Here is a 23,561-nt window from a genome sequence, read left to right as displayed (position 1 = left end):
AGCTGGTTAAACAATCCGTCTGTAGGATCTGCCCACGCATTCCAGTCCTGCAGTTTAAGGGCTACAGAGGGGTCGCCTGGTAGCCAACAGCCCCTGCCTTCCTCAGTCTAGACGTTCAGGTTTGCAAAGCGGAGAGAAGTTAGGGAGCCTCTCTAGGTGTAGCTGCCCTGTGTCAGGGCTTGGCAGAGGCCATCAACTCTGGAGCAGTGAAATGGGATGCCCTGAACAGGCAGCCGCCTCTGGGCCTGGCTGGTCCCGGGAAGTGAGGCCCCATCTAGGGTGTATGCTCACCTGTGTCGGTCTATCTGTCAGATGTTCGCGTGCCCGCAGCTACCTTCTTAACCAGTCTCTCCAGAAACAAAGAAACAGACCAGACCCAGGAGGGTGCACAGCCACCCCCTCGTCAGCTCAGCCACCTTGTCACAGGTGGGGGCTTCTTCAGCTCCTGGCTCCTCAAACAAAGCCCCTGCGTTCCCGCCAGATTCACCCTGCAGCCTTTCGTTCCGGCCAGAGGAGCAAATCTGTTCACCATATCGAAAAGCCAGAGGAGTTACAAAAAAAGGTGGGAAGAAGCTGTCTTATGAATTATAAACCGTGAGCTCAAGTTTCTCATGCCCGGTGATTCGTTTCTGTACCTGTGTTCTCCACCCAGGGCCTGGAGCAAGAGACGGATGGGGTATTTGTGTGGCAAACATGTTCATTTTGAAAAGTTACAGACAGGAGTTTTATAGGAAAATCTTGGCTTTCTGGATGTTAGGAAAGGGGAAATTTGGTGATTTATATTTTAAGAAAATAAGTGGAGCCTATGTGAGCCAGTTTCCAGTGTGTGTTTCTTGCACCCCCTGCTCTGCGGGTCCCCCCCCCCCCCATTGGTGTGAACTCGAGAGCTGAGAGTTGTAGGTGTCAGTGCTTTCTTTCCTGTGTGTCTCTCCCAAGGGACTCCTGCTAGGCTGGTGTGCTGGTCAGGGGAGGGTCCTTATCCCTGTGCAATACTAGAAGAAGCCGCTAGGTGGGAGTCAGGGACAAATCCTGGAAAGTCTAAAGCCCAAGGAAGATGATATAGGCTTTATATAAGAAAATAGCTGTCCCCCCACCCTTAGAAAGAGGACATAAGCTCCTCTTATTACTGAAGCTGCTGGACAGTGTACCTGAGTCAGTTGGCAAAGAGAATTATTTTCCTTGGAACCCAGTGGACAAAGGGTAGGCCTGGGAGGTCTCCACTGTTTGTGGTGGTGGGGAGGAGACCAGAGGGATGAGGGTCGGTCCTGGGAGCATAGACCTCAGCTTCCATTGTCAAAGGCGAGAAGATCTCTCCAAATGCCTTCAATTCTGGTGCCTTTTGCTGGCGCGCTATTAATTAGGGTGGCTCTCTCCATCTCCTGACCCTGTGTCTGTCAGGCCCTGCCCTAGATTTTTGAGTACGTTTTTTTCCTGGCACAGCACCCCAGATTGGGGGCCTTCAGCCACTGCAAACTTAGCAGTTTTAGTTTTCCTGGATTTTGGGTCCCCCCTGCCTCCCCCTACTCCTGCCGAGTAAATTGTACCTTACTAAATTCTAGAGATCTGGCTTTTTTCAGACCTGACTAGAGACTATTTCAGCTCCTAAGAGCCAATGTTTATAAATGACCAAGAATGTGCAAACACTGGTGAAAGAGCAAATAAATCCTTCCCCACTGAATTTCCTGCTTCAGGCCCAGGGGACATGGTGGGCGATGTTGCCAGGTTAGCATGACCCCTGAGGTCTAAGCATGTAGACACCCACCCACCCTCCGCCTGCAAAGAGGGCCTGCCAGAGCCACAGCATGGGGCCTCCTGCTCTTTCAGATGACCGCTGGCAGGTAGGAGGGCTCCAGAGGAGTCATTCCAGGCAGACTGCTCTGTACTCAGCATCCTGTGCTCCAAGAACTTTTTTTTTTTTTTAATATATTTATTTACTTGGCTGCACCAGGCTCCTTAGTTGTGGCATGCAAACTCTTAGTTGCAGCACGCATGTGGGATCTAGTTCCCTGACCAGGAATTGAACCTGAGCCCCCTGCATTGGAAACGTTATCAACTGTGCCACCGGGGAAGTCCCTAGAACTCCTGAAAGTAGCCTCCTAACCGCTTACTCCTCAGATATCATCCTGAGACCAGGACGAGCCTCACTTGGGGTCTTGGTAGCAGTGCACAATCTCAGGCTCCATTCCCAGCCTGCTGGGTCTGAACCTGCACGTTCACAAGCACGCCCTCCAGCCCTGGCGGTTCCTCATAGATAGGGAAGCATCACCCTTGCCCAGGGGTCAGCGATGTGTGGCCTGTATTTGGCCCGCTGCCTATTTCTTATTCCTCGTGAGCTAAGCGTGAATTTTATGCTTTTTCAGTGATTGATGAGAAATCACAAGAAGACTAATTTGTAATGTGAAAATGATATAAAACTTGAATCTTAGTGTTCCCAGAAAAACTATTGCTGGAACACAGCCACCCTCACTGGTTTCCACATTGGCTGTGGTTGCTTTTGTGCTGCAAATGGGAGAGTCGGCTGTAACAAACCATATGGCCCGTGAAGCCTAAATCATTTGCCATCTGGTCCTTTACAGGCAGAGTGTGCCACCCACCCCTTCTGCGAACTCATTTCGGAGGTGGGTCTTCATGCTTGGACACAATGGGGACCTGGGCTCCGGTGACCAGGATGCTGTTTCACAAGTAGGACTTGCTTGCCAGCCCAGAGGAGCAGTGTCCTCAGGCTAGCTCTTCCCTCTCCTCCTCCTCTTCCTCTCCCCAGAGGCAGGACCACAGTGCAGCATACCTGTTGAAGGACACAAGCCTGTATCTGACTTACTAGGTCTGTCCTGGCACCTGTTACCATGGCCCAGAGGCCAAGGCCCAGGGCTGAGCTGAAGCTCAGGATGCAGGTGAGAGGGCAGTGGAATAGCACGTGACCCCTCTCGGTCCACAGTTGTGCCTGACTAGATGCTGCTGAGTCCTGGCAGCCGGCAGGAGGTGCAAAATCTCAGCAACTCCATCTCCAGTCATTCCCACACATACGTGAGATTCCAGCCGGATAAGTGACTTTCTTGGGGACCCCTGCTGGACCCTGGGGTGAGGGGGAGGGCAGGCTATATGAGCTCCCCTGACCACTCTGGCCTCTTAGGTGTGCTCTTCCTCCCCAGGTGTTCAGTTGCCTGCCCTTCGCCCTCAGCTGGCCGCTTCACGTTCCAGACAGCGGTGAGCTGAGTCTCGTCAATGTGAGTTGCTTTTGGGAAGGCTCTGAGGGCCGTGGCGTCACTGTAGTGACTCCTATGATGTACCCTTTGTGGCTCCTGAAACTTCTCTCTTTAGTGATGGAGCCAGGGAGTCCCTGAGACTCTGCCTCACAGGGCAGTGCGATAGAAGCGGGACCACCCCACCCCACCCCCCACCTTAATACGGGCAGCCTAAATCTTCCGGGTAACTACCTAGACCAGATAAAACCTAGGCTTGCAGACTTCTGGGAGTCATGGATCATTTTGATGGCCTGATGAGAACTATTTCAGAGAAAGAGTGATTTATGCATCCCAACCGTGCTTTGTATACACTTTATGAACCTATTCAAGGACCTGCCGGGTCCCCCGAAACCCCTCTGTGGCCCATTGTGAGGAGCCCCTGGCTGGGGTGGCCTTCTGAGTGAGGGGGTACAGCCATGAGTTTGTTTCTAGCCCTTCGGAGTGCTATGTTGTGGATTCAGAGTTGAATTACAATAAAAAATTGACTTTGGGGATTAAAAAAAAAAAAGGTGAAGTAAGAATTGCTACTTGAGGATACCATAAAAATATGTCAAGAATTTAGCTGTGACTTCTCTGGGTTTCCCTCCCCCCTCCCTCCTCTCCCCCCCCCCGCTCCCCCCTCCCTCCTCCCTCTCCCCCCTCCTCCCTCTCCTCCCTCCCTCCTCCCTCTCCCCCTCCCTCCTTCCGCTCCTCCCTCCCTCCTTCCTCCCTCTCCTCCCTTCTCTCCTTTCCCTTTCTACTCTCCTCACCTCCCCCCCCCCACCTCAGTTCATCACACCTGAGTTGAGCTAATAAATGAAGTTGGCTCTGTCTTTTCCTGTCTGAGTCGAGCAACTTTACCTTGGGGAAACTCATTTTCTCCAAGTAGAGTTTCAGGCTTATCTTGCCAGTCTCACCATTTGAGCCTCACTCTTTTGTAATGTTGAAGTTCTTACTGTGTGCTAAGAATTGTGCCAGGTGTGGAAACCAGAGCCATGAATCAGGGCTCACGCATGTCCTCCAGTCTGGTGAAGTGGACAGACGTGTAAACAGGTGTGGTTCAGTACCACAGGGCACGTGGTGACATGGGGAGGGGCGTGGGTGCCGGGGAGCCAGCTTCCCCATGGGCAGGTGGGAGTCGTGTTGCCGCCCGGTCCTCTCTTTCCTCCTCTCACACCGGAACCTACCAAAGGACACGGATCCCCGCTCCAAGGGTGTGCAGACCTTTCTCCCTGTACAGCCCTCAAATCAGCTGTCTTGCCTCTTCCTCCCTGGAGCCCCAGAAACACCTTTATCATATCCCATGTGGAAATCCTTTGCCCGGGGCAGGAAGTTTGTTTCAGTTGCCTTGGATGCTGGGCAAACGTTGACCAAATGAATTCTTCATTTGACTTTCCCAGGTTTTTAGACAGAAAAAAATAAAAAGGCCCACCCCCTCCCGCCACCTTAGATCTTGACTAACACCTCCTGTCCTAGTTCTGGGCAGGGAACCTTGGCGGGCGGGGCCCGGGCTGCGCTCTGGAACCGGGCCAGAGGCCAGAAGAACGCTCTGGAGCTCAGGGCAGGGGCAGCTGAGCCTGCTTTTCCCTGCTGGCCTCTGATCTGGGTGTGTCTCCGGGAATTTACTCCTCCCCTCGTGCCGGCTGCTGGCCAGAGCCCTCCTCCTCCCGCCTCTGGGCTCTCTGCGGACGGGGCCAGCCTGCCGGGGACAGCGCGTGTTTTCTGCTTTGTCCTCGGGCCCTGCCTCGGGGCTGTGGACGGCGCAGATGCCGTGCTGGGCAGCGTGCCGACACCCAGCAGTCTTCTCTTCAGGCTGGGAGCGCCAGGAAACCCCCCGGTGACCCCCACGGGTGCCAGGAAGGCCTACGCAGTCACAAGATGTTCGTCTGCAAGTCATTTAGGGCAGCAGGGCTCAGAGCCCTTGCATGTAACTACAGTTCCCACTGCACCCACATCAAAGACCGCTTTCCTAACCAGTCACAGCCGAGGGCCACACGTTGAGGTCTGGGCAAGGGAGAAAAGCTGTTTTTAGGGAAGCTCTCAAAGGGGGTGGGAAGGTGAGGAGGTGGGGAGAAGCACGTGGGGCGTGCTGGACAGACCACCCTGGAAAGCCAGCCTGTGACCTGCCAGCAGGAAGGCAGAGCCCAGCTCCCTGTCCCCGCGGGCGACTGCCTTTCCCCGGGCTCCCACCTAGAGCGCTCCCTAGAGCCCACCGACACACGTGAGGCGGGCTCGCCTGGCTGCTGAAGCAGCTCGTCTGGGGTGGGGACCGCCAGCGAGGCAGGCCTGGGGCTTGACAGAAGCTCTGCCCCGTCTGTGCCCGTGCAGGATGCGGCCCCTGGGGGCCCTGTGGCGGTGGCTGGCCGCAGAGGTCTCCGAGGCTGCAGCACCGGGCGGGTCCACCAGCGTGCGGGGCGGCCACCTCGCAGCAAGGCCAAGCACCCAGACTGGAGCTGGTTCTGAATTTGGTCTGTTTTGGAAACGACTGGCCTCCCTCAGGGTGCAGCCCGCCGCCAGCCTGGGAGGAAAGGGGCAGGCGTGGGCTGCTGGGTGGGGGTCTAGCTGTGTGTGGGAACCAGCAGCTCCTCCGAGAGCAGCACTTATTTTTAGTCTTCTCCCCAGTCCCAGATAAACGGAGAGCAGCTGGGAGCCTGTGGCTAAATGCAGAGTGGAGCAGAGACAGGAAACCGGGGTCTCTCCCTAATGAGTTCCAGCCACTCCAGAAGGGGGAAGCCAGGCGAGGAATTTTCTCCAGGACTGTTTCCCTCTGGCAGGCTCTGGTATTATCACCGAAAAGAATGTTCCCGTGTGTGTGTGTGTGTGTGTGTGTGTTTACAACTCCTGTCCAAGTCTGCCTTCCCCCCACCTTTCGCTAGGTTCCCTTGCTCCGCCGGCTCTGCGTCCCGGAGCTGGTGCCTGTGTGTGTCTGTGGGGGCGGATGCAGGAGCAGCACGGTCTGGCCTGAGCCGCTGTGTCTCTGAAGCTGCTTGGGGAAAGGCGGAAGGACGCAGGCCAGGGACGTGGGGAAATTTGAACACAGCTTGACGTTCCTGAGGGGGAGGGGGCAGAGGCAGGGAAGAGGAGAGAATTTGGTCTCTGGCCAGAAAAAAAGGGCTTTTTCAACCAAGGGATCTAACTGCGGACATGGGTGCCCAGCATGGATGGGGACATTGATGTTTACAAGCATTTCGCGTGGCTGAAGAGGGTAAGTGACTGGCTGCTTTGTCTGGGTCTCCGTGGAGATGAGTGAGGGGAGAGACACTGTGTGTGTGTGTGTGTGTGTGTGTGTGTGTGTGTGTGTTGAGGGGGGAGGTGTTTGTCCGGCGAAGCCCTGTCCTGGCCAAGTTCTCCATGAGAATCTAATTATAGACACGAGGGGAGAAAACAGTCAGCTGTCTTTGTTTCTTCCCTGACATTCTAGTGAATGAGCCTCTGTGCAGAAAGGCAAGAATGAAGTGAGGAAAGTTCGTTACTTTAACTTTGGCACGTGAACAGTTGGAGGCTCCAAACAGCATGACCAGAAAGAGGTGTCCACCACTTTTTGGTGTGAGGACGCAGAGGGGAAGCCGCCGCCTTTTAAGTGCACTGGATTCAGAAAATGTTGGGCTTCTCCCCTGCTCGGAAGTTATCTGGTGGGGAGATTCGTTTGCTGTCAGCGGAAGGAGCGGCTGCTTTTCCGGGGGAGGCTCTTGGGTGTCCTCCTCTGCGTGTTTCTCAGAGGCCAAGGGTTTGGGTTGCAAGTTGCTCCTGCCGACTCTTTAGGGGATGAGTGTGAGTGTGTGGGGTGAGCCACAGTGGGTGAAGGTCGGGGCTGCAGTTGCATCCGCACTCACAGAACCTCGGCTGGCTCTTCTTTTGTCACCATCTTTTGTCACCATCTTTTGTCACCATCTTTAAACTGGCAAAGATGGGTATCCAGTTATTTCCACACTGAGGCTGAATGTTTTCAGAAGCAGGAAGGGCAAAAGCAGCTGACAGATAAGAGATCTGACACTGTAACTGTAGAAGAACAGGAGGGACAGGAAGTGTCCAGCTCGGAAGGTCCCCGACCCCAACACCGGGCCTGCTGGCTTTTGGGTGCACCCTCTGCACGTCTCACTCAGCAAATATCTATCGAGTTCTGGGTCCTGGGTGTCCAGTGGTGGGCAAAAGGTAGAACCAGGCTCTGCTCTTGTGGATCTCCCATCTAATGCTTGGGAGAGAGCAATTAAATAGTCCCAGGAAATAAACCTGAAATTTACAAGTTGATACACACAGCCACAAAGACAAACTGTTGGTAGCCATCATCATGGGTTGTTACTAATTGAGGAGGAGTGGTCGGGGCCCTCTTTGAGGAAGCGATACTTCGTTGAAACCTGAAGGAGAAGTAGGAGTGAGTCAGGTGAGGAATGGGGTGAGGAACACGTCTGAGCTCAGTGATGGAGGGGAGACGTGGGCAGACGCCGGATCACACGGGACAGGGAAGGCCGTGGTGAGGATTGTGGGTGACGTGGTTTGTATAATGGGAGACTTGTAGCAGGGAAGTGGCATGAGATACGTTGGGGGATCTAATTTGTATTTTAAGAAAATTACTCTATCTGTGATGTGGTGTACGGTAAGCTGTGTCGCGAGAAGTGAAACAAGTGAACCAAATTAGAGAGCTGGAGGGCTTGTTAGGATCAACTAGTACAAACCCCTCATTTGAAAAAGCCCAAGAGAGGCTAAGAACCTCATGGCTGTTAGTGTTATGGCTGTTCGTGGTGCAGCCTGATCTTGAACCCTGTTCTCTCTCTCCCAGTCCAGTTCTCCTTCCTCATTTCTTTGGCCAAATATGTAGAAAATTATGGGTTTAGAACCCAGCAGAAATCCTGTTTGTGCTCAGCCCCAGCCCAGTGTTGGAATGGGGGCATTGCAGTCACCAGAGAGCATGCTGAGGTGACCAGACATTTTGGCAAAAGTTCACATCCATTGTCTTAAGAATTGAAAACGCCTCATTGGAAAGGTTTTGGAGAAAATGTGAGACGTGCACTTCCCATCACTTAGTCTTTATTTTCCTGTATCCGGCTGAAGCTTTTTAACCAGGAGGTCTTCCACCCATGATGTGCCTGGGATTGTGGGTGCCATGTCCCAGCTGCAGGGACAGAGGTTGTACCTCTGTACCTTGTGCAGAAGTTCTGTCTGTGGAGGAACTAATTCTGCGTTGAGGCAGTGTAAGACTGTGAGCTCTGGCTCTTGTGGATGGTTGGAGGTCTGCTGAGGAAAGCTCTAAGGAAGGAGACTTCAGACACAACCCGCCACCCCCACCCCCCCAGGGATGACTCATAGCAAGACATATTTTTCTTCTACTTTTAAGGAGCATTGGGAAAAAAAAAAAAAAAAAAAGCAAAGCACAAATTATTGGATATGTCATAGGCAGTATAATCAGTATCTTTCCTGTTCTCTGACCTGAAACACTACTGCCAGATTCTTTTTAAAAACCCCCCTTTAAAAAAAAAAAAAAATCCCTTTTCATCCTTTGACCCTGATTGCAAACTCTAGTACTTGCCCTTAGTTTGGATGAGAAAGCCCAGGCTTTTCTGCCTGCTTGACTTTTAAGATATTTTTTAACCTGGCCTCAACTTATCTTTTTAGGTTCATCATTTGTATCTATTTATATTTATATATCTATTTATATTTATTTTAGTTTCATCTATTTATATCTGATGAGCTCCCTCATGTAACTCCCTGCCTTTTCTGAGCTTCTACCTCCATGTACTCCTCCTAATTCCCACCCACTTCATCTGACTCCATCAAAGCTCTCCTTTTCCATCAGTCCTTTGCTGACCTCACCCCTGTAGTGGATGTAGTGGACTCCAGCCCAGGTGTCCAGTACTTTCCATCTTCCTGGCTCACCCACCCCCTTCTCATGGGCTTCCTCAAGCTGGTGTGGCTTGGAGAGCAGGTTTCTCTTAGCCCAGGTTTTTGAAGGTGGGAACACACTGTCTCTTTCATGTTCCCACACATATAGGGTGGTTCCAGCAGAAGAGATGCCCTGGATGAGGTGTGACCTGGTAGGAGTCTGGGAGCTCTTGCCCTTGGACCAGTCCAAGAGGGCTGTGCCTTGGAGCAAGACAGTCTTTGAATTTGGAGGCAGTAAGGGAGATGCTTATGGCTAAGAAGGCCTGTTGTCTCGTGGCCTTTGGGGGATGGGATACTGCATACTGTTTTAGATAGGAACATGCAGTTTGAAGTAAAGCCTGGGCTGGGCTCTTGGCTTTGCCACACTTATTAGCTTTGTGATTTTAGGCAGATTACCGCAAATTCTGGATTTCTTTGTCTCTAAAATATGGAAGATAATAGTGCCAGCCACATACAGGTTTTAGGAGGATCAAGGAAGATAATGTATATCAAACACTTAGCAGAGTACCATGCACATAGGGAATATTCAATAAAAGTTAACTGCTATTGGCCATTGCCAGGAAGGGGGATGTTGAAAGAGGAACAGATGGGACCAGTTTGCTTCTCTCCCAGGAGTGCATGTTAAGCCGTCATTCCTTCAGCTTAGGCCCCTTCCACATTTCAGGTCAAGGTCTCAAACCAAAGACCTAGAGGAGGCAGCTGGGACCTGGCCCACCGTGAGTAGCCAGAGGCCCCAGGGGCTCCTGGGCCCTGGCCAGTCTGGCTGTGGCTACTGAGAGAAGGCTGACCAGGGCCCGTCCTCCAGCACCCTCCCCAACAGACAGACCCCTGGGGCAAGGTGATCTCCTGCCACGAGCATCCAGAGGGCCTCTGCCCCTTCGCTGTTTGGTTCCTGACTCACAAACAGCTCACACCTGCCCTGCTTTGAGATCCAACTCACATAGTCCTGAAAGAGCCTCTTAAAATAGCTACAAGCAGGGTCTGTGGGGTCCACCCACTGCCCTCTAAGCAGGAGTTTGTTTTCCCAAGAATAGAAATCCCATCACTGTCAGCATCTTCACACTGCTGCTGGGTTCTAGAACTCTGTGTTGATGCTAGATTCCAAACCAAAGTCACAACCCCATACACTGCGCACTACTGCCCTCCCCCCCCCCCCCCCGCCAAAAAAAGACAAAAAACAAAAAAAACGGAATCATCATGGCTCCCCCATGCAATTGGCTTGGGTTCTGTAGTGGAATGTGGAATGAACTCAAACTGCTAATGTGAGACTTTATTCTGTGTCATCTGATGCTCAAATGGTTGATCCAGTAGCCTGGCCACTTGGGCCAGAAGAGCTGCAAAGACATCCTGGTCCCAGACATTGACTTGCCTTGCACTCAAGTCAGACTGCAGTGAAAGTCGAAGTAGGCAGCAGCTTCTGTGAAAGCCACTCCTACTGGTTAAGAGCACGGATCCTGCATGCAGCTCCTTCTGTTCATATCTCAGCTCTTTGTGACCTTGGACAATTGGTTTAATCTCCCTGGGCCTCAATTTTCTTGATTGTAAAATACTGATAAATAATTCAATATATGTAAGGTGCTTAGAAAACACTTCATTGGTGTTATGGTGATGATGGCTCAGCCACAGCTGACAGCCTCTGGTTACTCTAGAGCCGTGGGCCCAACCTTGATGCTGGGCAGAGAGATTTTTGAAGACCAGGAGGAGGATGACAGTGGGTGTGGTTACTCAAGGGTTCTAGCTGTCCCCAGTTTCCTAAGAGCACACCCCATTTTTAGCTGATGCACCCAACATGTCCACCCATCATATTCCCCAGCATAATTTAGGAGCTAGAATTCTGCCATCTCTGGCCTCTAGCACCTGTGACTCCTGTCTGCCAGCTATTTGGAGAGGCCCTCATGCCTGCTTCCCAGCAGGGTTTAGCAAAGTGGCATCATACCAGGGTCACTTGCCGAGCAGCTTGTGGGTAGTCCAGAGCAGCACAGCTGTTGGTAGTGCCGTGAGCTGGCAGCAGCACTCGGGGGCCCCTTGACTAGTCCCTGCATCCTCCCCTCCCCCACGCTCTGTATCAGCTCTTCCACACTTCTCCATTTGTCCCCAGCATTATACTCCCCTTTCAACTCATGTTGCCACCTGCTTCATTGAAAAAAAATTAGCCACATGTGGATGAAGCTGTCATCTTCCCTCCCCTTCACCACAAAATGTAACAGTGTTCACAGCCATCGTTTTTTCAACGTCCTTGGGTTTCGTGGGTCAAAAGTCCCTTCTCTCAGCCAAGGCTATCCCAGTATCCTGTCCTCCTGGCCCAATCCTATTCCACGTCCTCTTGTTCTCCAATTGTTTCTTCTCTTTACTCTGCCTTGCCTACTCGTCCCTTGTCCTTGGCAGGAAATGCTTCTCCTTAGAGAAAAACAAAACCGTTTCTGACCATGTATTTTTCTCTCCATGCTGCCTTAGAGAACTTACCTTCCTTTCACCATCAGGAATCTTGAAATCAAGAGCAGGCTAAAAACTCACCATCTCTACTCCTTCCTGGTCACTCCCAAACTCACTTCACACTGGCTTTGTCCCTAAGAAAGGTTTCAAAGTCCTTCTACAATGTTCTTATTGCCTCTAGTTCCCAAGCAACGTTTCCAATCCATTTCCCCCGGAACTCATTCCTCTTTGGGCATCTTGTAGGGTTAATGAAATTCTTGTGACCAGAGGACCAGCTCCTCGCTTTGGCTCTTACCTAATCCCACATTTTCCACCTATGGATCCTTCTCTCATGCCTATTTGATTGTTGAAGTGCCTGGACCTTCTATCTGAGGAGCCAAGAGGCATCAGGCAGTTTACGTCTAATGCCTTCAGGTGAGCTAAAACAGTCACAGTGGCCCCTCCGTCCCCCACCCTGGCAGCTGAGGCTGCCCCTCTGTCTCCAACAGGTACTTTAATAATCATGAGTCAGTGTGTCTCTTGGAGTTGGCAAGGTGAGGAAAGAGGCCCACTCAAAGAGCTTCCTGTTTCTACTCTGCTCCTGGCTTTAATATGATCCTTCACAAGATACCAGCCCTCTTGTAAATACCACTTCTCCTGCAGTCAAGTGCTGTGGGTTCCTTGTGCATCCAGCCACCTCATCAAGAGAATTTAGCAGAGACTAAGCTTATAGAAGGCTATAATTTTGGAACAAGATCTTGGTGAATCAAATGCATTCTCTCACTCAAAATCCTGCTTCCCAGGATGATCAGTTAGGAGACTTCACGTACATCACATCAGCTCCTTGGTTGGAAAGCTTATAGACTGTCCTCAAGATACTCTTTGTTTTCTGTGTTAGTTCTGGGAAACCAGAATATTTGAAGGGTGGAGATTGTGGCTTCACGGATAGCCTATCTGTATCAGGAAGACTCTTTTCCAAAGATGCTGTTCTCTGTTCTTCTGGGGGAATTCCCATAGCTTTTAAGACTCACGCTTTGTAGTGGAGTCCGCACTTGAAAGACTCTCCTCTCCCTCCCCTAGGCCACTGCTTCTGCTTTACATACAGTTAGCTCTATGACAGTACTTACCACGTCTCACTGTAAGACTATAGAGCTTTTTCAAGGCAGGTGCTGCCTAGCACAAAGGGTGGCACCCTAGTAGGTGTGCAGGAATATTTGAGTCTTTGCATAGATGAATGAAGCATAATTACGTGAACATTGGTAGATCAAGCTATTTAATTAGCTGTTCATGAACGTTGCTTTGCTCTTCCCTAATGGTGGGTCATTTGGTAGTGATACCCCCACCAGCAGCACTTAGCCTCCCCTTATATATAGTTGCAACTAAGAGGTGAAGGGCATAAGGAGGTCAAGGTCAGGATAGGATCTCTTTTGTTTGGCTCCTGGCAGCTAAGGACCTGACTGTACTCTACTTACACTGCATTTCAAAGAAACTTCTTTAACTCTGTGCCAAAGATAGTGGATTGGCTTTGGCTATTCCTTGTCTGGAAAAAGTGGTTTTATAATAACTGCCAGAAAGGCCTTAAATTCTCTAACCAAAAAATCTAGAGGTTTTCCTTTTCAAAAGCACCTGCCTGCACTCATTCTGCTTGATTCCCTTGGTGATGGGTCACCTGAGCCATCTAACAGGAATTGTAGCCTCTATGATCCACTTTTATTTACTTATTTAATTTTTGGCTGCTTGGGTCTTCATTGCTGTGCATGGGCTTTCTCTAGTTGCAGCGTTGGGGGGTGCTACTCTTCGTTGTGATGCATGGGCTTCTCATTGTGGTGGCTTCTTTTGTTGCGAAGCAGAGCTCTAGTCTCATGGGTTTTATTAGTTGTGGCATTCTGGCTCAGTAGTTGTGGCTCATGGGCTCTAGAGCACAGGCTCAGTAGTTGTGACACATGGGCTTAGTTGCTTCGAGGCATGTGGGATCTTCCCGGACCAGGGATTGAACCCGTGTGCCCTGCACTGGCAGGCAGATTCTTAACCACTGCGCCACCAGGGAAGTCCCTATGGTCCACTTCTTTTTATTTTTAATTTTTTTGGTCCCCTTATTTTTTAGGGTCCACATTTTCCCAAATTTCTAAAAGACTTAGTTTCTTGAGCTTGAAGTATAGCCTCAGTGACTTTGACATCTCCCCTGTGCCTGGCAGCCATGGCTCTCTTGAGAGGAGTTTTCTGGATTTGGTAAGATCCCCTTCATTAGGCCCCCTGGCGATACTACACATTTTCTTATTCAGCTAAAAACACATCACCTACATTTTTAGTGACTAAAGACCTACCGAGGGCCAAGGTTTACCCAGTGTGTTATGTTTAAAGTCTCAGTGTATTTACAGGCAAGGAGCCAAGATTATAATTTAACATGCTCTGACCAGCTGGGGCAGTATATGCACTGTGGCCAGGATCCCGAAGGAACTGGAATCCATAGTGTGTTAGAAGCATTGGATTCCTTCAACGTGCGACTCTTTACCTGGTGAAGACTGCAGACCTTCATACCAGGAAAAAGAGGGCAGATATATTTTTGAGGACCCCAAGCCAGGAGCTCTAAGAAATAGCTCTTGGCTCTGAATAACACCATGATGGCTGGAGCTATCTCACTGAAAAGCCTAAGCTGACTGCCTTAGGCTTTTCCCACACTCCATGCTTGCATACCAAATGACACCCCCGTGCGACCTCTCCTCTGCTCCACTTAACTGTTCTGGAACCAGCTCTTTGCCCATGTTCAGTGACGTGCCATGCTGACAGGAGGTCCCCTGGGACGTGCCGTCAAGGGAATGCTGCAGAATTGGCTTCACCCAGCATCCCCGAGAGTGTACCAGGGCACACCCTCCCACAGAGGCCAGCCAGGCTTGAAGGAGTCAGACTCCTGGGGATTCTGCACGGCCCCTATCCATGGCACCACGTGCTCACCCCCTCCAGAACTCCGCAGAGACCTGATATGGCTGCCCCTTGGCCAGGCTACAATGGAGGGACCAGGCCAAGAGTGAGCAAGCATCGTGGAATCTGACCAGCCACTAGAGTCAGAGGGCGATGGCTCTGAGGAGGCTGCTGGGGGCAGGGGTGGTGGTGGTGGTTGGGTTGTGGGGGTGGTTCAGCTGGAAAGCTCATGTTTAACCTAAATTTGATGTGACTTTCAGATTGGAACAGAAATAAAAATTCAAGTGTTTATGATTGGTCATTATTACCTACTGAAATTCTCATTGTGCTCTTTATAAACGTGTATGTAGCACAGAGTGCTTATAGTACAATAGTAGAATGCTCATAAGAAGGAAAAAACTGTGGCCATGTAGATACAACTCCAAATGTGCGCATCTTTCAGAGACAGTGGAAAGTGAACAGGTTCTCAGCTGTTTGCGCCGCAGGCATGATTCCCGGGCTCTTAGCTAACAATGGGTTCTGTGTTGTCCCTTAGGCACATTTTTTCCTTTCCAGCCCAAAAGTATTTTGGTTATTGTTCCCTTGGGTTGTTTGTTCAGATCTCTAGGTACTTCACAGGTGTCCTGATCAGAAATGTTGGCGTTTTTTGTTCTCTTGCACAAAAAGAATGAGTTAAAGCTGTCAGTGCAAGGGATGAACTGCGTCTAAGTGTATTTTGGTCTTTTAAACAGCCATTTATATGAGCTCCGTGTTTCCATGATCATTCAAAAACTGTTTATGTTACACAGAGGAAATATTAGAGCACCCTGCTCTAAAGAGCTTTCTACACTTTTATTCCCACGTGTCTTTGCGTTTTATGACCTAACTGACCCTCTGTGTCACTCTGTGAGGTATGATTTCCTCTATTTAAAGGATGGGAAGCTTGAGATGAGGCAACCTACCTGAGCTTGTACATGGTTAGTGCAGCCCTGCCTCTTAGTCATTCCCAGCTGTCATTCTGCACACAAGGTCCTGCCTTGTGGAGGAGGAGGCTGCAGGAATTCTGTACATGAATATGGAAGCCCCCCAACAAAGTCCCCAGGGATCCCCTGCCTTGAAGTCCAGCTGAGCAAAGGGTGGGAACGGGGAAGCTACAGCTCTCAGACCTGGCATTTGTACAGCTATACAGGACATGTTATTCTTTCAACGTAACTTCTTAAACAGTTGTTAGGTGTTTTTACATTCTTATTGCCCTTCATTTATTCATTTCCCATCCACCCTTATATCTTTCAGCCCTACTTTAGCTTCTTGTTTATTTCTCGTTGTGTTTTAACCTACTTTTCTTTATTTCATCTCTCCCCGCCTCACACACCCAGTTGATGCCCATGGGCCTGTTGCATCTTGTATCATTCCCTGTCTTAACCTTCTTGCTCTCCTTGGGAAATGAGAATGGAGGCCAACAGGTGGTGGATAGAAAATCATCCGTTCCACACAGAAAGGAGAATGGGTTCCTTTTATATTCCCATGCATCCCACACAGACACACCCTGTGCCACAAAGTAGATCCCTGTTAGCCTGTGATGATAATCTTGGTTTTAACTAGAGTTGGCTCAGAACTGACAATTCTGTCTTAAAAATTGCTAGTTCGAGCAAATCAAGCAACAGTAGGTAGAATCCCTTTGTAATTCAGTACTATATCCAAATAGCAGGAATGCTTTCTTGTAAGTCTGATTCCAAAGGAGTAAATTTCAGTCAATTGACTGATCACCATTTGATACAAATGCATTAGCCAGGACTTTTGGTTGCAAGTAACAGAAACTCGGTTTGAACCAGTGCAGGCCAAGAAGGGACCAACAGCAAGGGCAAGGATGTATTATATCATTGCCTTTGAACAGCATGAACCAGGGGTGAGGGTGCCACCAATCTCTCTTTCTTGGCTTTTGTTTGTGTTTCTATGTATGTTGGCTTCATAGCTGACTCCTGCTGCAAACCAGCTTCTTCCACCTGGAAGAAGACATGGCCGCTGACAACCTCAAAACCTTGTAGCACAACTACTACCATTTTCTGTTCCCAAGTTTAAATATTCAGAGGAAAGATTCTAACCATCTGAGCTTTGCATCAGGAAGTTGGGAGGGGTGAGAATATCTCTAAGAAGATGGCAGCCCTCGCTTGTGTCACATAGTTACAGCAAGGGTAATGACCCCAGCCTATTCCCTTCTCTTAACAAGAGAGCAAGAGGGAAATTGACTGGTCTGGTTGTGTGTGTGTGTGTGTGTGTGTGTGTGTGGTTTTTTTGTTTGTTTGGTTTTTGTTTTTTATACTCTAATGATAAGGGTTTTGTGGGGGACCTTAAATATCCTCTGATAATTTCATCCCTAATAAAAATGCAATGTCCCCCAAGATATGGAAAACCTACTTTATTTCTTGAGTCTGCTAGCATCCAGCTCTTGGTGCATAAGGAACTTAACCAAGAGTAAACTCCTTATTCACTGACCCATGGAAGAGGTAGGGGCAGGACTCAAATTAGGCTAGTGTCTTTGTGTAGACCAGAATGCCCTTTATATAGAGACTTTGTCCATACTGGAATCTTGGTGGTCAGTACTTCCTGGACTCACACAGTCCTCTCTCCATCCTCTCACTTCTCTCCTAATCACTGAGGCTAACTATCATGGTCAACTCCATGACCCCCAACCATAGATCACCCTTCACGGCTGCTACATCATCCTGAAGGCTCTCTCTTCCATTTAGAGATGGCTTAGAAGATAGTCCCACTGTAGGCTCTTGACTGCTGGAGCTGTATATTAGGCCTGCCCAGCCCCAGCATCAGTAGTATTTTGTGTCTTCTAGAAGGAGAGCCACAGCCTGTAAGAGTCAAGGCGTTGTGTTGTCTCTGTTTCTGAGGACTCTCAACAACATCAAGGCCTGGGGAAGACCTTTTTTTTTTTTAAATTGAAATATAGTTGATTTATAATGTTAGTTTCTGTTATACAAAGTGATTGAGTGATATAGATACAGATATTCTTTTTCAGATTCTTTTCCATTATAGGTTATTACAAGATGTTGAACATAGTTCCTTGTCCTGTACAGTAGGATCTTATTGTTTATCGCTTTTATATATAGTAGCGTGTATATGTCAATTCCCAACTCCTAATTTATCCCTCCTCCCACACTCCCTTCCCCTTGGTAACCATAAGTTTGTTTTCTATATCTGTGAGTCTGTTTCTGTTTTGTCAATAAGTTCATTTGTATCATATATTAGATCCACATGTGATATCATATTTGTTTTTCTCTGTCTGACTTACTTAGTATAATAATCTCTAGGTCCATCCATGTTGCTGCAAATGGCATTATTTCATTCCTTTTTTATGGCTGAGTAATATTCCATTATATATGTGTATACACACACACACACACACACACACACACACACACACACACACACACACCCCCCCCCCCCATCTTCTTCACACACGGACATTTAGGTTGTTTTCATGTGTTGGCTATTGTAGATAGTGCTTCTGTGAACATTGGTGTCCATGTATATTTTCAAATTAGAGTTTTCCCTGGATATGTACCCAGGATTGGGATTGCTGGATCATGTGGTAACTATTTTTAGTTTTTTAAGGAACCTCCATACTGTTTTCCATAGCAGCTGCAGCAGTTTATATCCCCGTCAACAGTGTAGCAGTGTTCTTTTTTCTCCACACCCTCTCCAGCATTTATTATTATTATTATTATTTTAATTAATTAATTAATTTTATTGGCTGTTTTGGGTCTTCTTTGCTGTGCTCAGGCTTTCTTTTAGTTGCCGTGAGTGGGGGCTACTCTTCATTGTGGTGCGCAGGCTCCTCATTGCCGGGGATTCTCTTGTTGCAGAGCACAGGCTCTAGGCGCATGGGCTTCAGTAGTTGCAGCACATGGGCTCAATAGTTGTCACACATGGGCTCAATAGTTGTGGCTCACAGGCTCTAAAGCACAGGCTCAATAGTTGTGGCACACGGGCTTAGTTGCTCCGCGGCATGTGGGATCTTCCTGGAGCAGGAATCGAACCCAAGTCCCCTGCATTGGCAGGTGGATTCTTAACCACTGTGCCACCTAGGAAGCCCTCCAGCATTTATTATTTGTAGATTTTTGGTGATGGTCATTCTGATGAGTGTGAGGTGGTACCTCATTGTAGTCTTGATTTGCATTTTTCTAATAGTTAGTGATGTTGAGCATCTGGGGAAGACCTTGATGTGACATTTCTGAGCTGTGTTTTATATTTGCCTGCAAGAGATCTGGGTTTTAGACAATGGATTCCCTTATCCAAGACTTTTCCCAGCCTCTTGAGAGTAGTTTTTTTGTCTGTTGTCTTTAAAGATTTATTTTATTATTTATTTATTTTATTTTTGACTGTGTTGGGTCTTTGTTGCTGCGCACGGGCTTTCTCTAGTTGTGGCAAGCGGGGGCTACTCTTCATTGCAGTGCACAGATTTCTCATTGCAGTGGCTTCTCTTGTTGCAGAGCATGGAATCTAAGCGAGTGGGCTTCAGTAGTTGCGGCACATAGACTCAGTAGTTGTGGCACATGGGCTTAGTTGCTCCACGGCATGTGGAATCTTCCCAGCCCAGGGATTGAACCAGTGTCCCCTGCATTGAACAGGCAGATTCTTAACCACTGTGCCACCAGGGAATCCCTAGAGTAAAGTTTTAATAGAAGCAAAGGTGGTTTAGCTTCAGTAGTCCTGGGTAAATTTTCTGAGTTATTGACAATATGCATATAAAAAGAACTCCTTGTTCTGTGATGTAAGAGAAGGGGGTATGTTTCACTGTGGCATTCTTCAGTAAGTGATGCAAGAGGACATAGAAATGGCAATCTGTAGTTGTCATTTCACCTCCACAGAGTACACAGATCCCTTGCCTTCACAATATCTCTTGGTCCCACACAATATTATATCAAGTAACTAACATGAACTATAGTTTCAGGAACATCTCTGACCATGGGAAGTTTGGATGAGAAGACTCATTTTTCCCTCTGTCACATTTGTATAACTAACCACCAAAACAGAAGAGAAAAATTTGATCAAATATATGTATATCACACCTTAGTACATCAGAAGTCCATTGTGCAGGTCTAGCCAAGGGGCAACATCATTAGTTGAATAAAAACTACCTCTTTTTAATTTACATTCATCAATGGGATGAGCATCTTTAACAGGGTAGAACAGTATAGAACTCTCCTTTAGATCACGTGCCATCCCAGAGTAGGGAGGAATAGAAACTTAGCATGTAGCATCCTTCAGAATTCATTGTGACTTTCTCCCCCTCAGTGGAATGCTGTCATGGTTATCTCCATCTGACTTCATGCTTATAGAGCTGAGGAACTGCCCTATCACCAGTTTACCTAATAGAGGATATGGACAAGACTTTTCAGAGACTCCCAAACCTGGAATCACTCAGGGACCCAGTTAATGATCTTAGTATTGATCCAAACCTTCTACTACAATTCCACAGTTAGAATTAAGGAAGCAGGTGTACCCTCTGACAAAGCAAGCTCTTCTTAAAGCAAAACAGAGCTGTGTCCCAACTCTGTCTTTTTAAACGTTTCTCAATAATTTTCATAACCATCTAGCCTTTTGTGCCCTAATGATATAGCCATTTTATAATCCAAGAATGATGCCAAAAAGTGACTGAACCTGTTGCCAGTTACTGGAATAAGGAGTATACACTGATTCACTCAAAACTCAAATCCTCACCTTTGGCTGATAAATGTTGGCATTCAACAAGATGATTCTAAAGTAATCCTCTTGGCCCTGTTCTCAGTTGCTTTCCAGGTTCTTTAAGTAGAGGCAGTGTTTTATCCTGGTCTGTGCCTGGCTAAGGCTTGAGGGCATCAATCTTATATAGAATGTGAAAGCACAGAACTCTGAACTTCACCAAAAGCAAAGGATAGTGATATGGCAGACTTCTGTCTGTGACATTGTCTCCATCTCACTGTTGTTTAATACCTTTCAAAAACTCACTAGAGAAGAGCAGTGATTTTGGTAGACTGTAGGAGAAGAAGATGCCCTATTCCTCTAGAACAGTGATTTGAGTCAAGGAAGGACCTTTCTACCTCAAGCAGCACTGTTACATGACTGCTGGGAAAGGATGTGCCCCTCAAATCTGTTGGGGGAGGGGAAAAAAGCACCAAGAACTACCATTCTAGCTACTCAAACAGTGCTTCTAGATTTTAAAAATATATTTTAATTACTCAAGTAAATAAACATTTTTATAAGTTCAAATATTATGGTTAAAGTAGAAGGCCATCTTGACCAAACCTCCCACTCCCAACTTTTCGTAGCCCAGAAACTTCCCCAAAAGAGAGCACTGTTAAGAGTTGTTCTGTAACCTTCCAGACACTGGATCTGTTTATTTTCATACATATATCAATACGTACAGAGCTGGATGGTATTATTTTCTCGTATCGCACCATATGATTCTTTGGACTCACTGCTTTCACTGTCCAGTGTGTCTTATATTTCTATGATGGTCTGTAAATATCTGCCTCGTGTTAAAATGCTACAAATTGTTCATAATATGGGTGAATTGTAGCTTATTTATCCTCTATTAATGGATATTTAGGTTCAGGCAGCATTTTTACACCTTATTTTAAGTGAACTTTCATGCAATCGCAATGTATAAAACAAAATTTATACTGATCTGCTCCTCATTTAAGCTATAGCAGAGAGCTTACTAATTTAGTACATGGTAACTTGGGCAAATAATCCGTTTGTGCCTTATCCATACACTGTGTCTTAGTTGCTTTAAGTAAAATGAGAATAAAAACAGTACCCATCTAGCAAAGCTGTGGGAAGGAGGAAATGAATTAATATACGTAAAGTGCTCTCAGCAGTCCTTGGCATGGAGTGAGCACTGCCCAAGTGTCTGCCATGTGTCTAGAGCATGGTGCTTAGGCCACATTGTATTGGTCTCCATAGAACTGCTGTGGTTTTTGGCCCATTATCCACTAACCTTTGACCTATTTTGAGAATGTCACAGGAAAGCAGTGAGTTCTGCTGGGCTTTGTTTACTGTGAGGATATCATCATGAATGTTGTGTATCGCTCTATACAAAGTCTCTCTATGGAAACAAGGGAAGTGTCTCCCTCCCTTAGGAAGAGTTGGGCTTCTCCTAGGCAGTCAACTTGACTTTATCATGCTGATCTGTGCATCTTTTAACTCAGTTGTGCTTCCTTTTTTCCTTTGGCTGCTAGAGTGGATTCAGATTTTTTTTTTTTTTCCTTTTGGCTGCATTGGGTCTTCGTTGCTGTGCGCGGGCTTTCTCTAGTTGTGGCAAGTGGGGACTTTTCATTGCGGTGGGCAGGCTTCCCATTGCAGTGGCTTCTCTTGTTGCGGAGCATGGGCTCTAGGTGTGCGGGCTTCAATAGTTGCAGTGTACAGGCTCAGTAGTTGCAGCTTGTGGGCTCTAGAGAGCAGGCTCAGTAGTTGAGGAGCACAGGCTTAGTCGCTCCGTGGCATGTGGCATCTTCCAGGACCAGGGATCGAACCTGTGTCCCCTGCATTGGCAGGTGGATTCTTAACCACTGCACCACCAGGGAAGTCCCCAGATTTTTTTTTTTTTTTTTTTTAATATATCCTACTTCTAGTATGTGTTACAGACTCTATGACATGCATTTTGTGTATTAACTGCACTTAGGATGCCAACTTCTTTCCTTACTTTTTTTTTTTTAAACTAGCTGTCTCTCTGGATGACTGTGGGTAATTCTTTTATTGTGTGAACATTGCACTGCATTTGACGGAGGCCCAGTTGGTGTGGTAGCTGGCTGGGGTCTTGTGGAAGGAGCCGTCCCTTCACCGTCTGCTGGAGAAGTGGCCACTGCCAGCACCGGGTGGCCCCTTGCATGTGCTGACTTTGGCACTGAGGTTGGATATGCACAGCTTCACTTGGGTGCCTGGTCCTTTCTATTTTCAGTCTCTCCCCTCTGAAAATCACCATCATGTGAGTTCTTGGACAGAGAAGCAATTGACCTGCTGCTTAAGAACTATTTTCCTTTCTTTTCTCGTTAGGTTCTGAGAAAATGTAGGTTATGATTATATCTTTGGATACTAGTCAGTGTTTGACCATGTGATGACTGGAATATTAATTAATGGAACAATAATAAACTGCCATCAGCACAAAGAAGCCATTAGTGATTGTTAAGGCCCTTTGTTTATGGTATGAAAGAGCTTCCATAACACTGAACAAGATGCAGACTGGAGACGGGCTGGAGGGAAGGGCGGGGTGCCCTGTCCATCTAGCCTGTGCCTGGCACAGCTGCTCTGGGAAATGGCCCCTGGGCTCGCCCTCCCACTGCACCTTCAACAACAGCCAGTGCTTCTCGCACAAGTGGCACTCCAGGGATTGCATGCAGAATTCTTGGCCTCTGTTTCTTTTTTAGAACCAGGCCTGGCTCTGCCCCCACCTAGGCAGTACCCTGGGGAAGGGATGGGACAAGGGAAGGAAGCAGGTGTCTTTTCTTAATGAAGAGGGGTTGGAAAGCCCATTCTGAAGATTGGAATGTGGGGAAATGGGCTCAGGAGATGGGGGCCACCTCTGGGCCCCTGTGCCTGGGCTCCTCTCTGACTTTCTCCTTTGCACAATCATGACTTTCTTTTGGGGTGTAGGATACCTGCCTTATAAACATTGGAGCATTGATTCCTCTGGACTAGCCCAGGTATCTGTGAGTGTCATTTCCCCATTTAGCAATAAGATCTGCTTTTTCAGACTGCTGAGCCCCTGGATGGTCTATGCTGGGCCTCTGGTTTGGGCCCTTAAGTTCGTCATGGAGGAAGAGCGTGTTGGTGGCGTTGGGCCAGTTCAGTTCCATTAACAACTACCTCCCTCCTCCCTGCCTACAACCAGGTCAGACACATCCAGAAAGTGACTGCAGCTCCTGTCTCTAGCTCAAGGCATGTTATAAGCCTTACCTCTTGTCTGCCATCTCAAATCTCCCTTTCCCCTGTTTTACATGGTTTCTGGCTTCTTGGTATTTCCTGTGTTTTCCCTCTGCTTGGCCCTTGAGATCCCTCTGGCCGTCATTTGTGTTCTTCTCAAGATGTTTCATCTTAGCTTACTCCGCTCAGGTCTGCACTGCAGCAACTCCACGTGCCACCCTGGCTGCCAGAGCCCTTATT

At 48.1% G+C, this 23,561-nt stretch overlaps 1 protein-coding gene across 16 annotated transcripts in view; it reads left to right on the top strand.

The window, feature by feature from the left end:
- Positions 1 to 23,561, top strand: part of PPFIBP2 (PPFIA binding protein 2) — a 145,713-nt gene that overhangs the window by 55,493 nt on the left and 66,659 nt on the right. Inside the window, exon 1 of one of the 16 annotated variants that reach the window (XM_057748915.1) lies at positions 6,326 to 6,426. The exons of the other annotated variants lie outside the window; for them this stretch is intronic. Within the exon in view, the coding sequence (XP_057604898.1) occupies positions 6,379 to 6,426 (48 nt within the window). The 5' untranslated portion in view covers positions 6,326 to 6,378. Of the gene's footprint in view, positions 1 to 6,325; positions 6,427 to 23,561 lie in introns of those variants that run through there. 16 annotated transcript variants of the gene reach the window in all.

This window comes from Hippopotamus amphibius, chromosome 9 (genome assembly GCF_030028045.1).
Source record: "Hippopotamus amphibius kiboko isolate mHipAmp2 chromosome 9, mHipAmp2.hap2, whole genome shotgun sequence".
Classification (NCBI taxonomy): domain Eukaryota; kingdom Metazoa; phylum Chordata; class Mammalia; order Artiodactyla; family Hippopotamidae; genus Hippopotamus; species Hippopotamus amphibius.
Note: the sequence above shows the minus strand (reverse complement) of the source record. Positions and strands in the feature narration are given on the sequence as shown.